General features: G+C 34.3%; 1 protein-coding gene across 4 annotated transcripts in view; it reads left to right on the top strand.

Annotated features, from left to right (window-relative positions):
• PHKB (phosphorylase kinase regulatory subunit beta) overlaps positions 1-14,758 on the top strand; it is a 219,759-nt gene that overhangs the window by 96,953 nt on the left and 108,048 nt on the right. For all 4 annotated transcript variants that reach the window (XM_041766919.1, XM_041766922.1, XM_041766920.1 and 1 more), the window contains exon 9: positions 11,309-11,372. In XM_041766919.1, coding sequence (XP_041622853.1) covers positions 11,309-11,372 — 64 coding nt within the window. The remainder of the gene's footprint in view (positions 1-11,308; positions 11,373-14,758) is intronic.

Genomic DNA, 14,758 nt, shown 5'->3' with positions numbered 1-14,758 from the left:
ATAGTATATGATAAGTCCTCCTGTGAGTATGCATTTGTTCTTTGTCTTCTAATTTTATTTTTCCCCTCTCTTCAGCTCTGGGCTATACAGCTTTCTTAGCAGGGGTCAGAAAAAGAGCACAGTCTAACAAGTTCGTTGGTGCTTACTAGGCCTTGGCCAAAGTGGCTAGCTTGATAAATATTTCTTCCTTTCCTTGCCACACTGCACACATCCCTTCTAAGCTATACCTTGATCAAAGAAGGTTACCACCTCTGGACCCCCAGTACACAAGCATGTAGTATTCTGAGGTCAGAGACTCCCTCTTCAGCATCCAAGCTCATCCAAGCTGTTCTTTAATAATTGCAATCCGTGGCTCTGTACAGTTACAGAATATTTTTTATTTAGGCCACATGGGGAACATATTACTGCCTTTTATACAGGAAAAAGTTAAAGTTTAGAAGTTTTTGTGATTCTCCCCCCCCACACACACACCTTAAATAATACAAATCGCTAAATGGTAGAGCTAGAACTGGATTCCAGGTGGTTGGCCTCCAAATGGAAAGTTGTTTCAACTGTTTCATGCTGTAATTTAAGTCTTAAAAAGTTTCCTAAAGTTTGAAATAACAGCAGGATGTACAATCTTGGTGAAATTTTGGTAAGTTTTTAAGGATATCTTTAAGTAATCGCTAAAGTTTGATTCAGCTTAATGCTTTGGTCAGTCCCTTTCCCATCTGCCCTTTTCAGCCCCAGGTTTGCTGGTATCTCTTGCAATTCAAATTCTTTAATTATTTAATATTTCTTAGATAAACTCCAAAAGTTTTTTGTAAAAAGTGATCTCATTACATTTATCTGAACCCCATTCTAGCAGCAACCTCACCTTTTTCAGGGCTTTAGTAAAAGGGTCTATTGCTCTAAGCTTACAGTGATTCTCTTAAAGTGTTTCCTAACCATTCCTAGTTCTCCTGTTTTTTTTCTTGTTGACCCTATTTTCCACAAGCAACATGCTTTCAGTTTCTGCTAGGGTGTTTGGAACTATATTAGATAGTTTTATTTTCTCCTGTCAGTCTCTAAGTCTTTTAGTAAGTTCCTATATATTTAAAAATCCTATTATTTGATTTAATTGCATTTTACTGCATATATAATTTGGTACATATTTATTGTAGCACTAATGCTTAACTCCCAGAGTTAGATATCCAAGTAGTCTTCTCAGCCTCTCTAAGTTTAATTTAGGTATTTTAATCTTAATATATTAATATATTTCTTCTCATGAATAGATAAATAAAATCTTGAAAATATATATATATATATACATATATATATATATATGTATATATATATATATAAATAAAGAGCTTTGGTTTAAAGAGATTAAAGGAAGCCCTGAGGAGTAGGAATATCCCTACATAAATGAAGAGGAGGAAATATATATATTTCCTCCTCTTCATTTATGTATATATATATATATATATTTCCTCCTCTTCATTTATGTATATATATATATTTCCTCCTCTTCCTCCTCTATATATATATATATATTTCCTCCTCTTCATTTATGTATATATATATATATATATTTCCTCCTCTTCATTTATGTGTATATATATATTTCCTCCTCTTCATTTATATATATATATATATATATATAAAATTTCCTCCTCTTCATTTATGTAGGGATATTCCTACTCCTTAGGGCTTCCTTTAATCTCTTTAAACCAAAGCTCTATATTTTGGAGAACAGAGGTGTCTTATAAGATATGATTGAATCTCAAACCTAACCTTGAATTGTTTTGGTTATTGGGAATCAAAAAGGAAAAATTATTATGTAATAACTTAGTAATATAGATACATGCCCAAATGGAAAGATAAGTTTTTGAAACATTGACTCCTAAATAGAACTTTACACCTAACAGCATAATTTCTTTTTTTTTAACTTTGTTAAGTCTTATATTTGCAATATAAAAAAGATCATAGAAGCAAAAAATTTAAACCTTTTTCAAGATTTTTTTTATGGTTTTATGTTCTATTCTCTTGGCTTTTCCAATAAGGAAAGCTATCACACAAATATAAGACAAGTAACCATCAAAATGCCACTTTACTCAGTTTAAGATGCTTTTAGTGTCCTTTTTTTTTTTTTTTCCATATAGTTCTTGTTATTTAAAGTAACTACTTACCCTTTTTAAATCATCTTTGATGGACTGGTCATTAGGTTATGGTAGAAGCAACTATCCATCCATTGTGCTTCATTATATGAATTTTTATCACTAAACAATTCATGAACATCCATTACAACCATAGTAAAATCCTTTTTTTTTCAGGAAGTATGTCATTGGGTAACTCAGTGAGTTAGAGCATAGTGTTAATGAGTAGGAGATTGTGAATTTAGTTCCTGTGCTTGCCAGTTCCTTTTTGGATTCCATGGTGTATTATAAATCACTTAGTCCCAACCCATCCTTTTTTCTAGTAAAGCTTGATTTATGTAACAAATCATGTTTCTACAAGTTATATCTCAGGAAATGTTGCTTTTAGCTCTTTCAAATGAATGTTGAGATAACACCTTCAAGAATCATATTGGTGTATGTTCTATTGATAATAGTCCCCTAATATTAATATATTAATTAGCTAATCATAGAATAATTTAATTTTCTGAGAGTGTCTTGTGCCAGTAAAATGTTTTTAATTCTTACAATATAATGTATTCTATTTGCCAATAAAATGTAGATCACAATAGGGATAAGTTTGAGTTTCTAAATAGCTTGCTGTTGCCAGAGATTCAAATAACCAGTGGGTAATAAATTAGCATATTTGTGAATTTCAGTTAGGTCCAATTATTTAACCAGTTGCATTGGGAAAGCAGGTTAAAATGCAAAGAATTCAATATTTGCTGTATTTCAGGTACAATGTTTGATTTTTTTGTAATGGTTTATTAAGACAATTTCCAAATTCATCTCTTAACTGTCTTTATGTACCATTGTTAAAGACAGAGCCTTGGACTGGCTACATTATGTATTTACCTGAGTACAGACTTTCTTATGTATGTGCCTTTTGAATAAGTTATTTTCTCTCATTTCTCAAAATACTGTTAAAAGTTATAATAACACATAAAGACCATGCTGTGAGGGGAAGTTTTCTGGCATTACTAAGGTTAGATGCATGTAAGTTCTGTGCATTAAACCACCACATATTCCTCACTTGGATTTTATTCCTTTGGGTCTCAGGCCTAGTCATTTCTCTAAAATGGCTTTGGATGTGAAAAGAGATCACTGTCCTTGTCTTGAGTATACTAGCAGTGCCATGTGAAATGTTTAACTTGTAGACGCATCAATTACTTACTTCACTGGCAGTGAAATGCTAGACTACAGATTTGAGTTAGTAGGACAGTATCTAAAACCCAGATTATTGGCTCGATTGTTCTTGAAAACCAGGGTAGAATGGTCACCATAGATTCTAGTGAAGACATAGAAAAATGTAAAGATATCTTGTGTTCAATGTGATCTATATAAAAAATCCAGCTGTCTTTTTGCAGAAATTGACAAGCTAATCCTAAAATTCATATGAAAATGCAAGGGATTCAGAATAGCTAAAACAGCCTTGAGAAAGAACAAAGTTCTTTCATACTTTCCATTTTTCAAAATTTACTACAGTACTATACTTATTATATGTACAGTAGTATGCTATAAGAATTAGTATGATATTGATTTAAGAACATATATAGAGATCAGTAGACTAGAATTGACAATCCAGAATTAAATCTTTACATCTATGGTAGTTGATTTTGATGAAGGTGCAAAGACAACTCAATAGAGAAAGGATAGTCTTTTCAACAAATGATGCTGGGGCAACTAGATATCTACATGTAAGAGAATGAATTTAGATTTCTACTTCATACTGTATACAAAAATAATTAGAAATGAATCAAAGACCTGTAAGAGCTAAAACTATAAAACTCTTAGAATAAAACATAATTGTAAATCATTGTGACCTTGGATTAGAGAAGATTACACTTTAGATCACACTAAAGCACAAACAACAACAACAGCAAAAAGGTTCCCTACAGGTTTTTGTGTGAACACAAGTTTTCATTTATCTGGATGAATGCCCAGTAGTAGATGGTAGATAGTTGCATGTTTAGATTTCAAAGAAATGGCAAGACTTTGCCAGAAACCTATATCATTTACTTTCCTACCAGCAATGTGTGAGCGATAGTTTCTCTGCATCTTTGCCAGCATTTGGTGTTACTGTTATTTTTTTATTTTAGTTACTCTGATTTGTTTATAGTATCTCATTATGATTTTAATTTGCATTTCCTTGTGGATAATGTTGTTGGATTTTTTCTTGTGCTTATTTGCTATTTGTAGATTCTCTTTGGTGAAATCTCTCTTCATGTTTTTTGCTCATTTTTGTTTTTATTATCGATTTGATAGTTTTTTCAGATTTTATTTATTTATTCCTGAGAGACACAGAGAGAGAGAGGCAGTGACACAGAGGGAGAAGCAGGCTTCTCACAGGGATCCGGATGTGGGACTCAATCCTGGGACTCCAGGATCATCACGCCCTGAGCCAAAGGCAGATGCCCAACCACTGAGCCACCCAGGTGTCCCTCTTGATAGTTTTTAATGTAATTCTAGATACTAGTCCTTTGTCAGATATGTGTTTTGCAAATATATTTCCAAGTGTATAGCTTGTCTTTATATTCTCTTAACAGAGTCTTTCACAGAGTAAAAATTTTTAATTTTAATGGAATTCAATTTATCAATTTTTCCTTTCATGGGTTGTACCTTTGGTATAAAGTCTTATAAACTCTTTGCCTAACCCTTGATCTTTAAGAATTTCTTCAACAACTTGTTTTCTAAAAGTTGTACAATTTTATGTCTTATATGTAGGTTTATGATCCATTCTGAGTTTTGTGTAAGGTTTGATGAGACTAATGTTGAGATTATTTTCCTTTTTTTCGTTTTTACCTAAGAATGTCCAATTGTTCCAGAATTATTTGCATTTGTTTAAAAGACTATAATTCCATGGGACACCTGGGTGGCTCAGCAGTTGAATGTCTGCCTTTGGCTCACGGTGTGATCCCAGAGTCCTGGGATCGAGTCCCACATGAGGCTCCCTGCATGGAGTCTGCTGCTCTTCTGCCTATGTCTCTGCCTCTCTGTGTGTGTGTCTCTCATGAATAAATAAATAAAATCTTAAAAAAAAAAAGACTATCATTCCTCCATTTAAATGCCTTTGTGCTCTTGTTAAAAATAGTGGGCGCATTTGTATCAGTTTCTGGGTTCTGTGTGTCTATCCCGGCAATGATATCACAAGACATGATAAGATCATGTGAGTCTTCTTCTTTAGCCTGTTAATATTATCTTGGATTATATTGATTGATTTTTGATTATTGAACCTGACTTGTGTCCCTGGAATCAACTCCAGTTGGTCACTTATGGTGATAATTCATTTTTTATGTTGCTTAATTCTGTTTGGTAGTTTTTAAAAACGATTTATATATATATATGAATGAGGGATATTGGTGCATAGTTGTTTTTCTGTGTACTGTCTTTGTCTGGTTTTGCTATCAGGGTAACACTAGCTTCATAAAATAAACCCCAAAGTACTTTCTTTCCTGTTTTCTGGAAGACAGTATGTATGTGTTAACTTTTTTATTTTTTTTTAATGTTTGATAGAATTCTCAAATCATCTAGGCTTGGAGATTTCTTTTTCTTTTTTTTTTTTTTGGCTATTTTGAAATTATGGATTAAATATCCTTAAAAGTTATAGGGCTATTCAAATGATTTATCTCATATTGGGCAACTAGTAGTAGGTAGTCCTTTTCTAGGAATTGATTCATTTTTTCTAAGTTGTCAAATTTATATATGTAGAATTATTTGTAGTGTTCTCTTCTTATCCTTTTGAGATTACTATGTCTGTAATGATATTAGGAAAAAATTAAAATATTGGTCATTTCTGTCTTTTGTCTTATTTTTTTGTCAGCCCTGCTAGAGGTTTGTCAATTTTCATTAGCTTTTCAAAGAATCAGTTGTTTCATTGATTTTTTTCTCTTATTTTTGTTTTTAATGTCATTGATTTCTGCTCTTACCTATATATATTTTTCTGTTTGCTTTAGGTTTATTTGGCTCTTTTTCCAGGTTATGTTGAAGCTTAGATAATTGATTTGAGGCTTTTTTCTCTTTTTTCTAGGGTATGCATTTAATGTTATACATTTTCCTTTTAGCATTGCTTTATCTGTGCTACACAAATTTTGATGTTATATTTTCATTTTCATGTTGAAATGAATGTTGAGTATTTTTTAAATTTCACTTAAGACTTCTTTGACCCATGTGAATTGTATAGATGGGCATTGTTATTCTGTTTACAAATGTTGGTAGATTTTCCTGAGGTCTTTATGTTGTTGATTCTAGTTTGATGTCTTTGTAGTCAGAGAACATATTAAAGTTTCAGTTGTTTTATATTTTTAAGGTTTTATTTATGGCTAAGATATGATCTATCTTGGTATCTGTTGGTTGGCACTTGCAAAAAAAAAATGTACTCAACTCTTATGTAGATTTTTATTAGCTTGAGCTATCATAAAATACCACAGAGTGGGTAGCTTAAATACTAGGAATTTATTTCTTACAGTTCTAGAGGCTAGAAAGTCCAAGAGCAAGACCAAAGTGCCAGCCAATTTGATTCTCTGGTGAAGACTGTCTTCCTGGTTTGCAGATAGTCACCTTCTTATACTGTCCTCTCAGGGCAGAGAGAGAAAGAGAAAGCAAGATCTCTAGTATCTCTTCTTATAGTGACACTAATGTTATGAAGGCCACACTGTAATAACGTAATGTAAACCAGATTACCTTCTAAAGGACTCATTTTCAAATATATGAAACGGGAGGTTGGGGCTTCAATGTATGTATATTTGGGGGACATAATTCAGTTTGTATCAAGAGTGTTATAAAAATATGCATTAGATTGTGTTGGCTAATGGTTCTTCTGTGTCCTTGCTTATTTTATGTCTAGTTGTTCTACTAATTGTTGAGAAAGGAGTGTTAAGTCTCAACTATAATTGTGGTTTTGTCTATTTGTCCTTTTAGTTCTATTGATTTTGCTTCACATATTGTGTAGCTCTTTTATTTGGTGCATGCACATTTAAGATTGTTCTGTCTTCTTGGTAAATTGATCTTTTCAGCATTATATAATATTCCTCTGTGTCCCCAGTAATTTTGCTCTACTGTCTACTTTATCTGATACTAATATAATCACTCTTGCTTTTTTTTAAATTAATGTTTGCATAATATTTCTTTTTTTATCCTTTTACTTTCAGTCTGCCTATATTGTTACATTTGAAGTGAGTTTCTTATAGACAATGTATAATTGGGTGACAGTTATTTTTGGTTTTTCTGGTTTCTTTTTTTAAGGTTTTATTTATTTATTTGAGAGAGAGAGAGTGCATGAGTGAGCACAGGCTGGGGTAGAGACAAAAGTGAGAGGGAGAAGCAGACTTCCCACTGAGAAGGGAGCCTGAGGAAGGGCTCGATCCCAGGACCCTGAGCTGAAGGCAGACACTTAACTGAGCGACCCAGACACCCCGGGTTGTATTTTTAGATCAGTTCTGCCAATCTTTCCTTTAATTGATACAGTTAATGTAATTATTGATATGTTTGAGGTTGAGTCTGCCGTTTTGTGTTTATTCTGTTTTTCATTTCTCTATTGTTCTTTTCCTACCTCCCTGTGGATTCTTGAACATGTTTTAGAATTCCATTTTGATTTATGTGTATTGGATTTGAATGTATCTTTTTGTGTAGCTTTTTAGTGGTTGCTGTAGTTATTACATTATTTATACATAATAACTCAGCTTTTTGATGTCATCATTGTACCAGTTGGAGGGAAATATAGAATTACCCTTGCCCATCTGTAATACAGTTATCTTAAACATTTCCTCCCCATACATTTAGAACCACGCAGTTTTACTTTTGCTGTAACTATCACACATTAAAAGGAGAAGAAAAGCCTGTTGTATTGACCCATATTTTTGCTTACCATATTCTTTTTTCCTTTTTAATTGTTCCAAGGTTATTGTTTTCTTTGCCTCTTTCTTTCTATCATTTCCTTTCTGTTTTGAGAACTTATTTTAGTCACACTTTTAGAGTAGTTCTGCTGGTGACAGATCTCTGTTTTATCAGAGAATGTCTCACTCAGACAGATAGATAAATAGATAAAAGGATGTATTTACTGGTATAAGATTCTGGGTTGATAGTTCTTTTCTTTTAGTGCTTGAAAAGTTTTGTGCCACATTCTTTTAGCTTTCATGGTTTCTGATAAAGAAGTCGCTATAGTTGAGTTGTTTTTCCTCCTATAGGTAAGGTATTTTCTCTGGGTGTTTTCAAGATTTTATTTTTTCAAAGATTTACTTATTTAGTTATTTATGAGGGACACACAGAGAGAGGCAGAGACACAGTCAGAGGGAAAAGCAGGCTCCATGCAGGAGCCTGAGGTGGGACTTGATCCCTGGACTCCAGGATCAGGCCCTAGGCCGAAGGCAGGCACTAAACCGCTGAGCCACCCAGTGATCCCCAGATTTTTTATTTTTAAGTAATCTCCACACCCATTCTGGGGCTCAAACTCAACAACCCTGAGATTAAGAGTTGCTCATTTGACCAAGTCAGCCAGGTGTCCCTTAAGATTTTTACTTTGTGTTTTCAAAATTTACAATGTGTCCTAGCATGAATATTTTTTATTCTGTTTGAGTTAGCTGTTTGAATCTGTAACTTTTGTCTTTTGCTGAAGTTTTCTGCCATCATTTCAAGTACTTGTTTTAGCCTTGCCCTTTTTCTCCTGTCTTTCAGGGAGTTCAATGACATGAATGTTAGATGTCCCACGGGTCCCTGAGGCTCTCTTCATTTTTTTTTTTTCAGTTTTGTTTTCTCTCTTTTGTTCAGATTGGATTATTTCTATTGTTTTATCTTCTAATTTAGTTATTTTTCTTCTGCCTTCTCTATTTTACCATCGTCCTGTTTACTGAGTTTTTTTTTCTTTGATTATTTTATTTTTCAATTCTAACAGTTTTGCTGACACTGTGTCTTAGCTGAGGCTTTCTATCTTTTCATTTTTTTCACTCATATTCATAATTGCTCAGTGAATCATTTTATCATGGCTGCTTTAAAATTTTGTCCCATAATTCTAACATCTCTTTCATCCCAATATTACCATTAATTGATTGTCTTTTTCTTTCAGTTTGAAATCTTTCTGTTTTTAGATATGATGAGTGATTTTTTTTTTTATTGAGACATGAACATTCGGGTGTTATAGGACCCTGAGCCTTTTTTTAACCTCTTACTTTAGCTGTATTTTTTTTTTCTACCACCCTGGTAGGGGAAGGGGACAGGAACATCACTGTATTATTGCCAGGTGAGAATGTATTGCCAGATTTTTTTGTTGATACCCAAGATGAGGATTCCTCATTACTTCTGGGCTAGGTGGGATGTATAGCTCCCCAGTAGGCCTACACTGATACTTCCCCAGATGGAAAGGATGGGAATGCTTCATTACTTATTCCCAATTGGCCTCCACTTACATGATAGGAAAGGGGTGTAAGTCTCCTTACAGCTGGGCATTAGTGAAAGTACTGACTCTCTTCATTGGACCTCTTCTGGTGCCGTCACAGCAGGATAGGTTCATTTCATTAACGATGGGTAGGGGTGGAAATCTAGGCTCTTTGTATGATTTTCACAGTATGAGGAGGGGAGACTTCTTACTACCCATTGGGAATGAAAAGTCTTGGCTTCCTCCTTGGACTTTCTTGATACCATCACAATTGAGAGGATTGGTAAATGGATGTGGTTCCTTATTATAGACTCTGGTATGTAGAAGTTTGGGTTTCCCACTCAGCCTTTATAGGACTAAGTTGGGGTAAGGCCACAGTTTTTTTTCTGAATGGTTATTGTCTAAATGTTTTCTGTTTTGCTAGACTACCCTTTTCCTGGTCCTTTGTCAGGCTTTTGTTGAGGTTTTTCTTGTATGCACCTACTGGCACTTCCTACTTGTTGGCTTCTTTAAGTCTGTTGCATTTGAGGCAAAAAGGAAACTTAGAGTATTTACCACAGTGTTGTTTCTGGAATCTTGAGGTTCTTGAAGCCAGTCTGCCTTATTCCATTGTCTGAGCTTTTTATGTTTGCTTATATAGTGTCCAAGGTTTTTAGTCATATTTAGTGAGAAGAATTAGGGAAAGTTATGTCTGTTCCACCTTTCCATCCATGTATTTCAAAATAAGTTTCCCACCTCTTTCTCTTCTTCCAAAGTAAGTTTCCCTATCCTATAATAAAAGTAGTGCTTACTTGAGAACATTTCATGTAAACAACCCATAGAAAATCTGGATCATGATGATATGAACAGCTTAGAACAATGATTCTCAAATTTAAAGCACATTCAAGCACCTAGAGGGCTTCTTAACATTGATTATTGGATCCCACTCACAGAGAGGTGTGAGAACTGGCATTTCTAATAAGTTCCCAGGAATGCTGCTGCTCTGGGGACCATACTTATGTACATATTACTGCTTTAAAGAAACGCTTAGATGATGATAGACCATTATTTTTGAAAATATTAATGGCATATGCAGTTGCTTTAAATAAAAAAATATAAGTAAACTAGATACTTGATCTAAAATATTTAAGGTTGATATTTATAAGATGACAATGCCACACTTAATGAAATTAGGATCTTCCCATTTTTCAGCACTATTATAATATTGGCATTTTAGAGGCCAAAAGGATACACATTTTATGCAAAGAAGAATATGACAAAAAATGAGATGTGTGGTGATCATTTGTTCTTTGAGTAATAAAATAATGCCTATTTTATTGGACACTAAGCAAAGAATGTTTGAATGGGTATATTAAGCTCTAGTAAGTATATGACACTCAAGATCTTTTTTAAGGCTCAGTATTGATGCCAGGAAAGCTCTGTTAAATTGATCTGAACTAATGATGCCCAACCTGGTTATTATTGAGTACATTTCATCATAATACACCTTCCTCTAAAGTTCATCTTTTTTTTTTCCCTTGAGTTAGTGAATATAAATGATACTGGGATTAAAACTACTCCCATCAATAGTATGACCATTTATCTAGATCAAGGTGAACTTAGAAATATTTTTCCCATAAGATCACTAACCATAAAAAAGAAAAATTAAAATAGTGAAATGTCAGATTAAAGTCTTTTAGACATTATTTTTCTCCTGGAAGTTGTTATAAGTGTTAATAAAGAAACTTGCTTGTGAATATTCATTAGATAATGGTTCTTATTTTGTAGCCAGACATCAGAATTCTAAAGTATTTCTTTTCTCTTTTAGCTCTGTTGGCTTAGCAAAAGCAGCACTAGAAGCGATTAATGGATTCAACCTCTTTGGCAACCAGGTAAAAAACAAAACAAAACAAAAAACAGGAGAATTAACAACAAACTTTGATTATTTTGTTGAATTACATGATTAATTAATTTGGCCATTGATCTACCAAGTCATTTCTTATGATCAAAGAATTGCCTGAAATTTATGTAGCAAACTCATGGTTGAACATCCTTTCCTTTGAATGTGATTTGCTAGTTAAATTATATTTTTCTAACTAAAACTATTGCTTAATTTAAAAAATATCTTTTGATAAAGAATTCTCATTTTCTTTGTTCAATAATTTTTCCCTCAAGTCTCTTCTTGAGCTTTCAAATTTTGATTTCTCTTTTTCTTTTTTTAAAGTAAGTTCTGTGCCCAACATGGGACTTGAACCCACAATCCCGAGATCAAGAGTCACATGCTCTACCAACTTAGCCAGCCAAGCACCCCCAGTTTTCACGTTTTTAAATATTCCTCACATTATAAACCACTTATATTCTATGTCAGTTTCCATGTTGATTTTAATTTAATGTGTATCAATATATATCTTATGCTGAGGGGAATTTGTGTAATGTGTGGAGCCAAAGAATTGGAATCTTTGATCCTAGTTTAACCCTCAGCTGGCTGTAATTTTATGTCTAAATCTCATTTTCTTTGGGATTAAAAGGAAACTGAGGGTTGCCCTAAATTTTCATGATTTGTTTAACCAGTTTCTCTGTACCTAATCATTGAACTACCCAAGTGACCATGAACTGAGTTGTCAATGAAAGGCAATACTATGTAAGAATACAGGTTACTTTTCTGAATCAAGGAATAGACTAATTTTTTTTTTTTAAGATTTTATTTATTCATGAGAGATACAGAGAGAGAGAGGCAGATACACAGGCAAAGGGAGAAGCAGGCTCCATGCAGGGAGCCCGACGTGGGACTTGATCCTAGGTCTCCAGGATCACACCCTGGGCTGAAGGTGGCACTAAACCGCTAAGCCATCAGACCTGCCCCTAGACTAATTTTCTTTAGCAATTTTTGTAGATTTCTAAGATGAGAGGGTAAAGGAAGTTTCCAACTGATACTATAATTAACCCTAAGCTATTAAAATGCTAAGTCAGTACAGATACATTTTAGGAACTTAACGCAGACGTGCAAAATGTGACTTGGTTTCTGTTTTGGCAGTTATAATACTATGCACCTCAAGTCTTGAATTTAAGAATATTTCAAGTTGGAGTATGGTAGCAAACTGCCTCTTTTCTCCTCCCTATATATACAAACTGTCTTTTCCTCTCACTCCAATTTCCTCTGGAGGATGGTTTCTGGTTATATCCAGGACATGAAGAATGAAGAATGAGCACAGACATGAAAAGATTGGGAAGAGGGGAGCAGCAATTCATTCTGGTTCCCAAGAGGTGACTCTTAATCACCCACTCCCATACCGTTTTTCCTCTCTCAAGACCTGTGGCTGGAGAAATGGAGGGATCAGAGCTTTGTGAGCTCTGATAGAGGGGTGTTATGAACCTATTGAAAATCATGAGTATTAATAGTTTACCTCTCCTTGAGATTCTCAGTTCCTCTAGTACTAATCCCTTAGCTTGTATCAACATTTCCGTCTCTCTCGAAGAGTCACCATACTTATGGAAGTCCCACATGTATCTTTCAATGCTTTTCTTTTTTTTTTTTAAGGTTTTTTTTATTTATTCACGAGAGACAGAGAGAGAGAGAGAGAGGCAGAAACACAGGCAAAGGGAGAAGCAGGCTTCATGCAGGGAGCCTGATGTGGGACTCGATCCCAGATCTCCAGGATCACACCTGGGCTGAAGGCAGCACTAAACCGCTGAGCCACCTGGGCTTCCCCAGTGCTTTTCATTTCCTTTTACCCCTTCCTTATTCAATACATTCATTTAAATGTGTACATATGTATGAATGTGTGTGTGTAAATACAAATATGTAGAGAATATATATATATAATAAATAGAGATAGACAGATAAATAGAGGTAGATAGGATGAAAGGGAAGAGTAATATGGCATAAAGAAATGACATTGTTACATTGTTTTCGGAGTCAAGAAACAGGATCACTGTATGCTCTGTACTCCCACCAGTGAGCTCTGTAACTTTGGCTGTTTACCTATGTCTCAGTTTCTTTGTTCTAAAAAGGTAGACATAATGATACTAGGGCCTAACTGAGAAGGTTTTCATACAATTAAAAACAATTAGCATAGTGCTTGGCCAAGATTAAACCCTCATTAGGTGTTATCTCTTGTTACTATTAATGAATTTTTGGTAATACTGATAATCCTAAAGAAAGGAAATGAAGGGATTGGACTGAAAAACCTCTAGAGAGTATCTCAAGGAGATAGAGAAGAGTCATGGACTAAACCAGTAGTGTTACAGTAACAGCCTAGAAAAATGCAGGTCTTGCTCTTCTGTTCTCCATGGCCTACCAAATGGTGGCCGTGTGCAGTTCTGTGTGTTTAGGTTGGATGTTCTTAAGTGGTGGTCAGCTCTTTTTTGCAACTGTGTCATCTCCTTTGATGTGCTTGAACATTAACATATGCAGCTTATGTATCTGGTATATACCTGCTCCACCTACTTACATACCCACACATAGAATGGCACTTTTCCCAACTGCCTATCTCGCAGGGCTCTGCCTTTAGTCAGCTCTTCCCAAGAAGCTCTCATAAATCTCTTAGCCAGAACTCTAAAAGCACTGAATTGCTTTTTTATACATTCTGATTTTTAATTACAAATATACTGCCAATATTGTTACCCAGCCATAATTTCTAATCTTGGCTACACATTGGAATTATTTGAAGAACTTAAAGAACAATAATGATGACTGGATTCTACCCCTAGAGATTCTGATTGAATTGGTCTGGGGGAGACCTTGATGTTGAAGTTTTCATGTACTGCCTGGGAATTCTAATGTGCAGCCAAGGATGAGAACAACTGCTCTAAGCAGAGTTCATTCTTGACCTTGTTTAGCTTGTGTCTGTTTCCAGCTGAGCTATACACCAAATTTCACTGACTTGACTATTCCTTGATTATTTCAGATAGAATTTAGACAAATAATGTCTTATTCCTGTAGCCACACAGATGTTACCTATTGCAAGTAGAACCCCTCTTTGTCTTCCTTTTTTTTTTATACTATCAGAGAGAATCCTAGTTTTGCAAATTCCCACCACTAGAACAGTTTAAAAAGAGGTACCTGCTAAACAGTAGTACATTTAAAAGTGCATGTGATTTTTTTTTTTAGTGTTTAATCATCTTATAATATTGCTTCATGTACTTAAAAGAGTTGTGGTCTCATTAAAGGCAAGCAGCTAGAAAAAGAACTAATATAAAAAAGAAATGTTTTTGTTCAGATGAAAACCCAGAGAAACCTCTTCAAGACTTGAGGGATTTCAGGTCACATGGGTATTAT

Source organism: Vulpes lagopus, chromosome 8 (assembly GCF_018345385.1).
Source record: "Vulpes lagopus strain Blue_001 chromosome 8, ASM1834538v1, whole genome shotgun sequence".
Classification (NCBI taxonomy): Eukaryota; Metazoa; Chordata; class Mammalia; order Carnivora; family Canidae; genus Vulpes; species Vulpes lagopus.
This window is presented reverse-complemented; position numbering and strand designations above follow the sequence as displayed.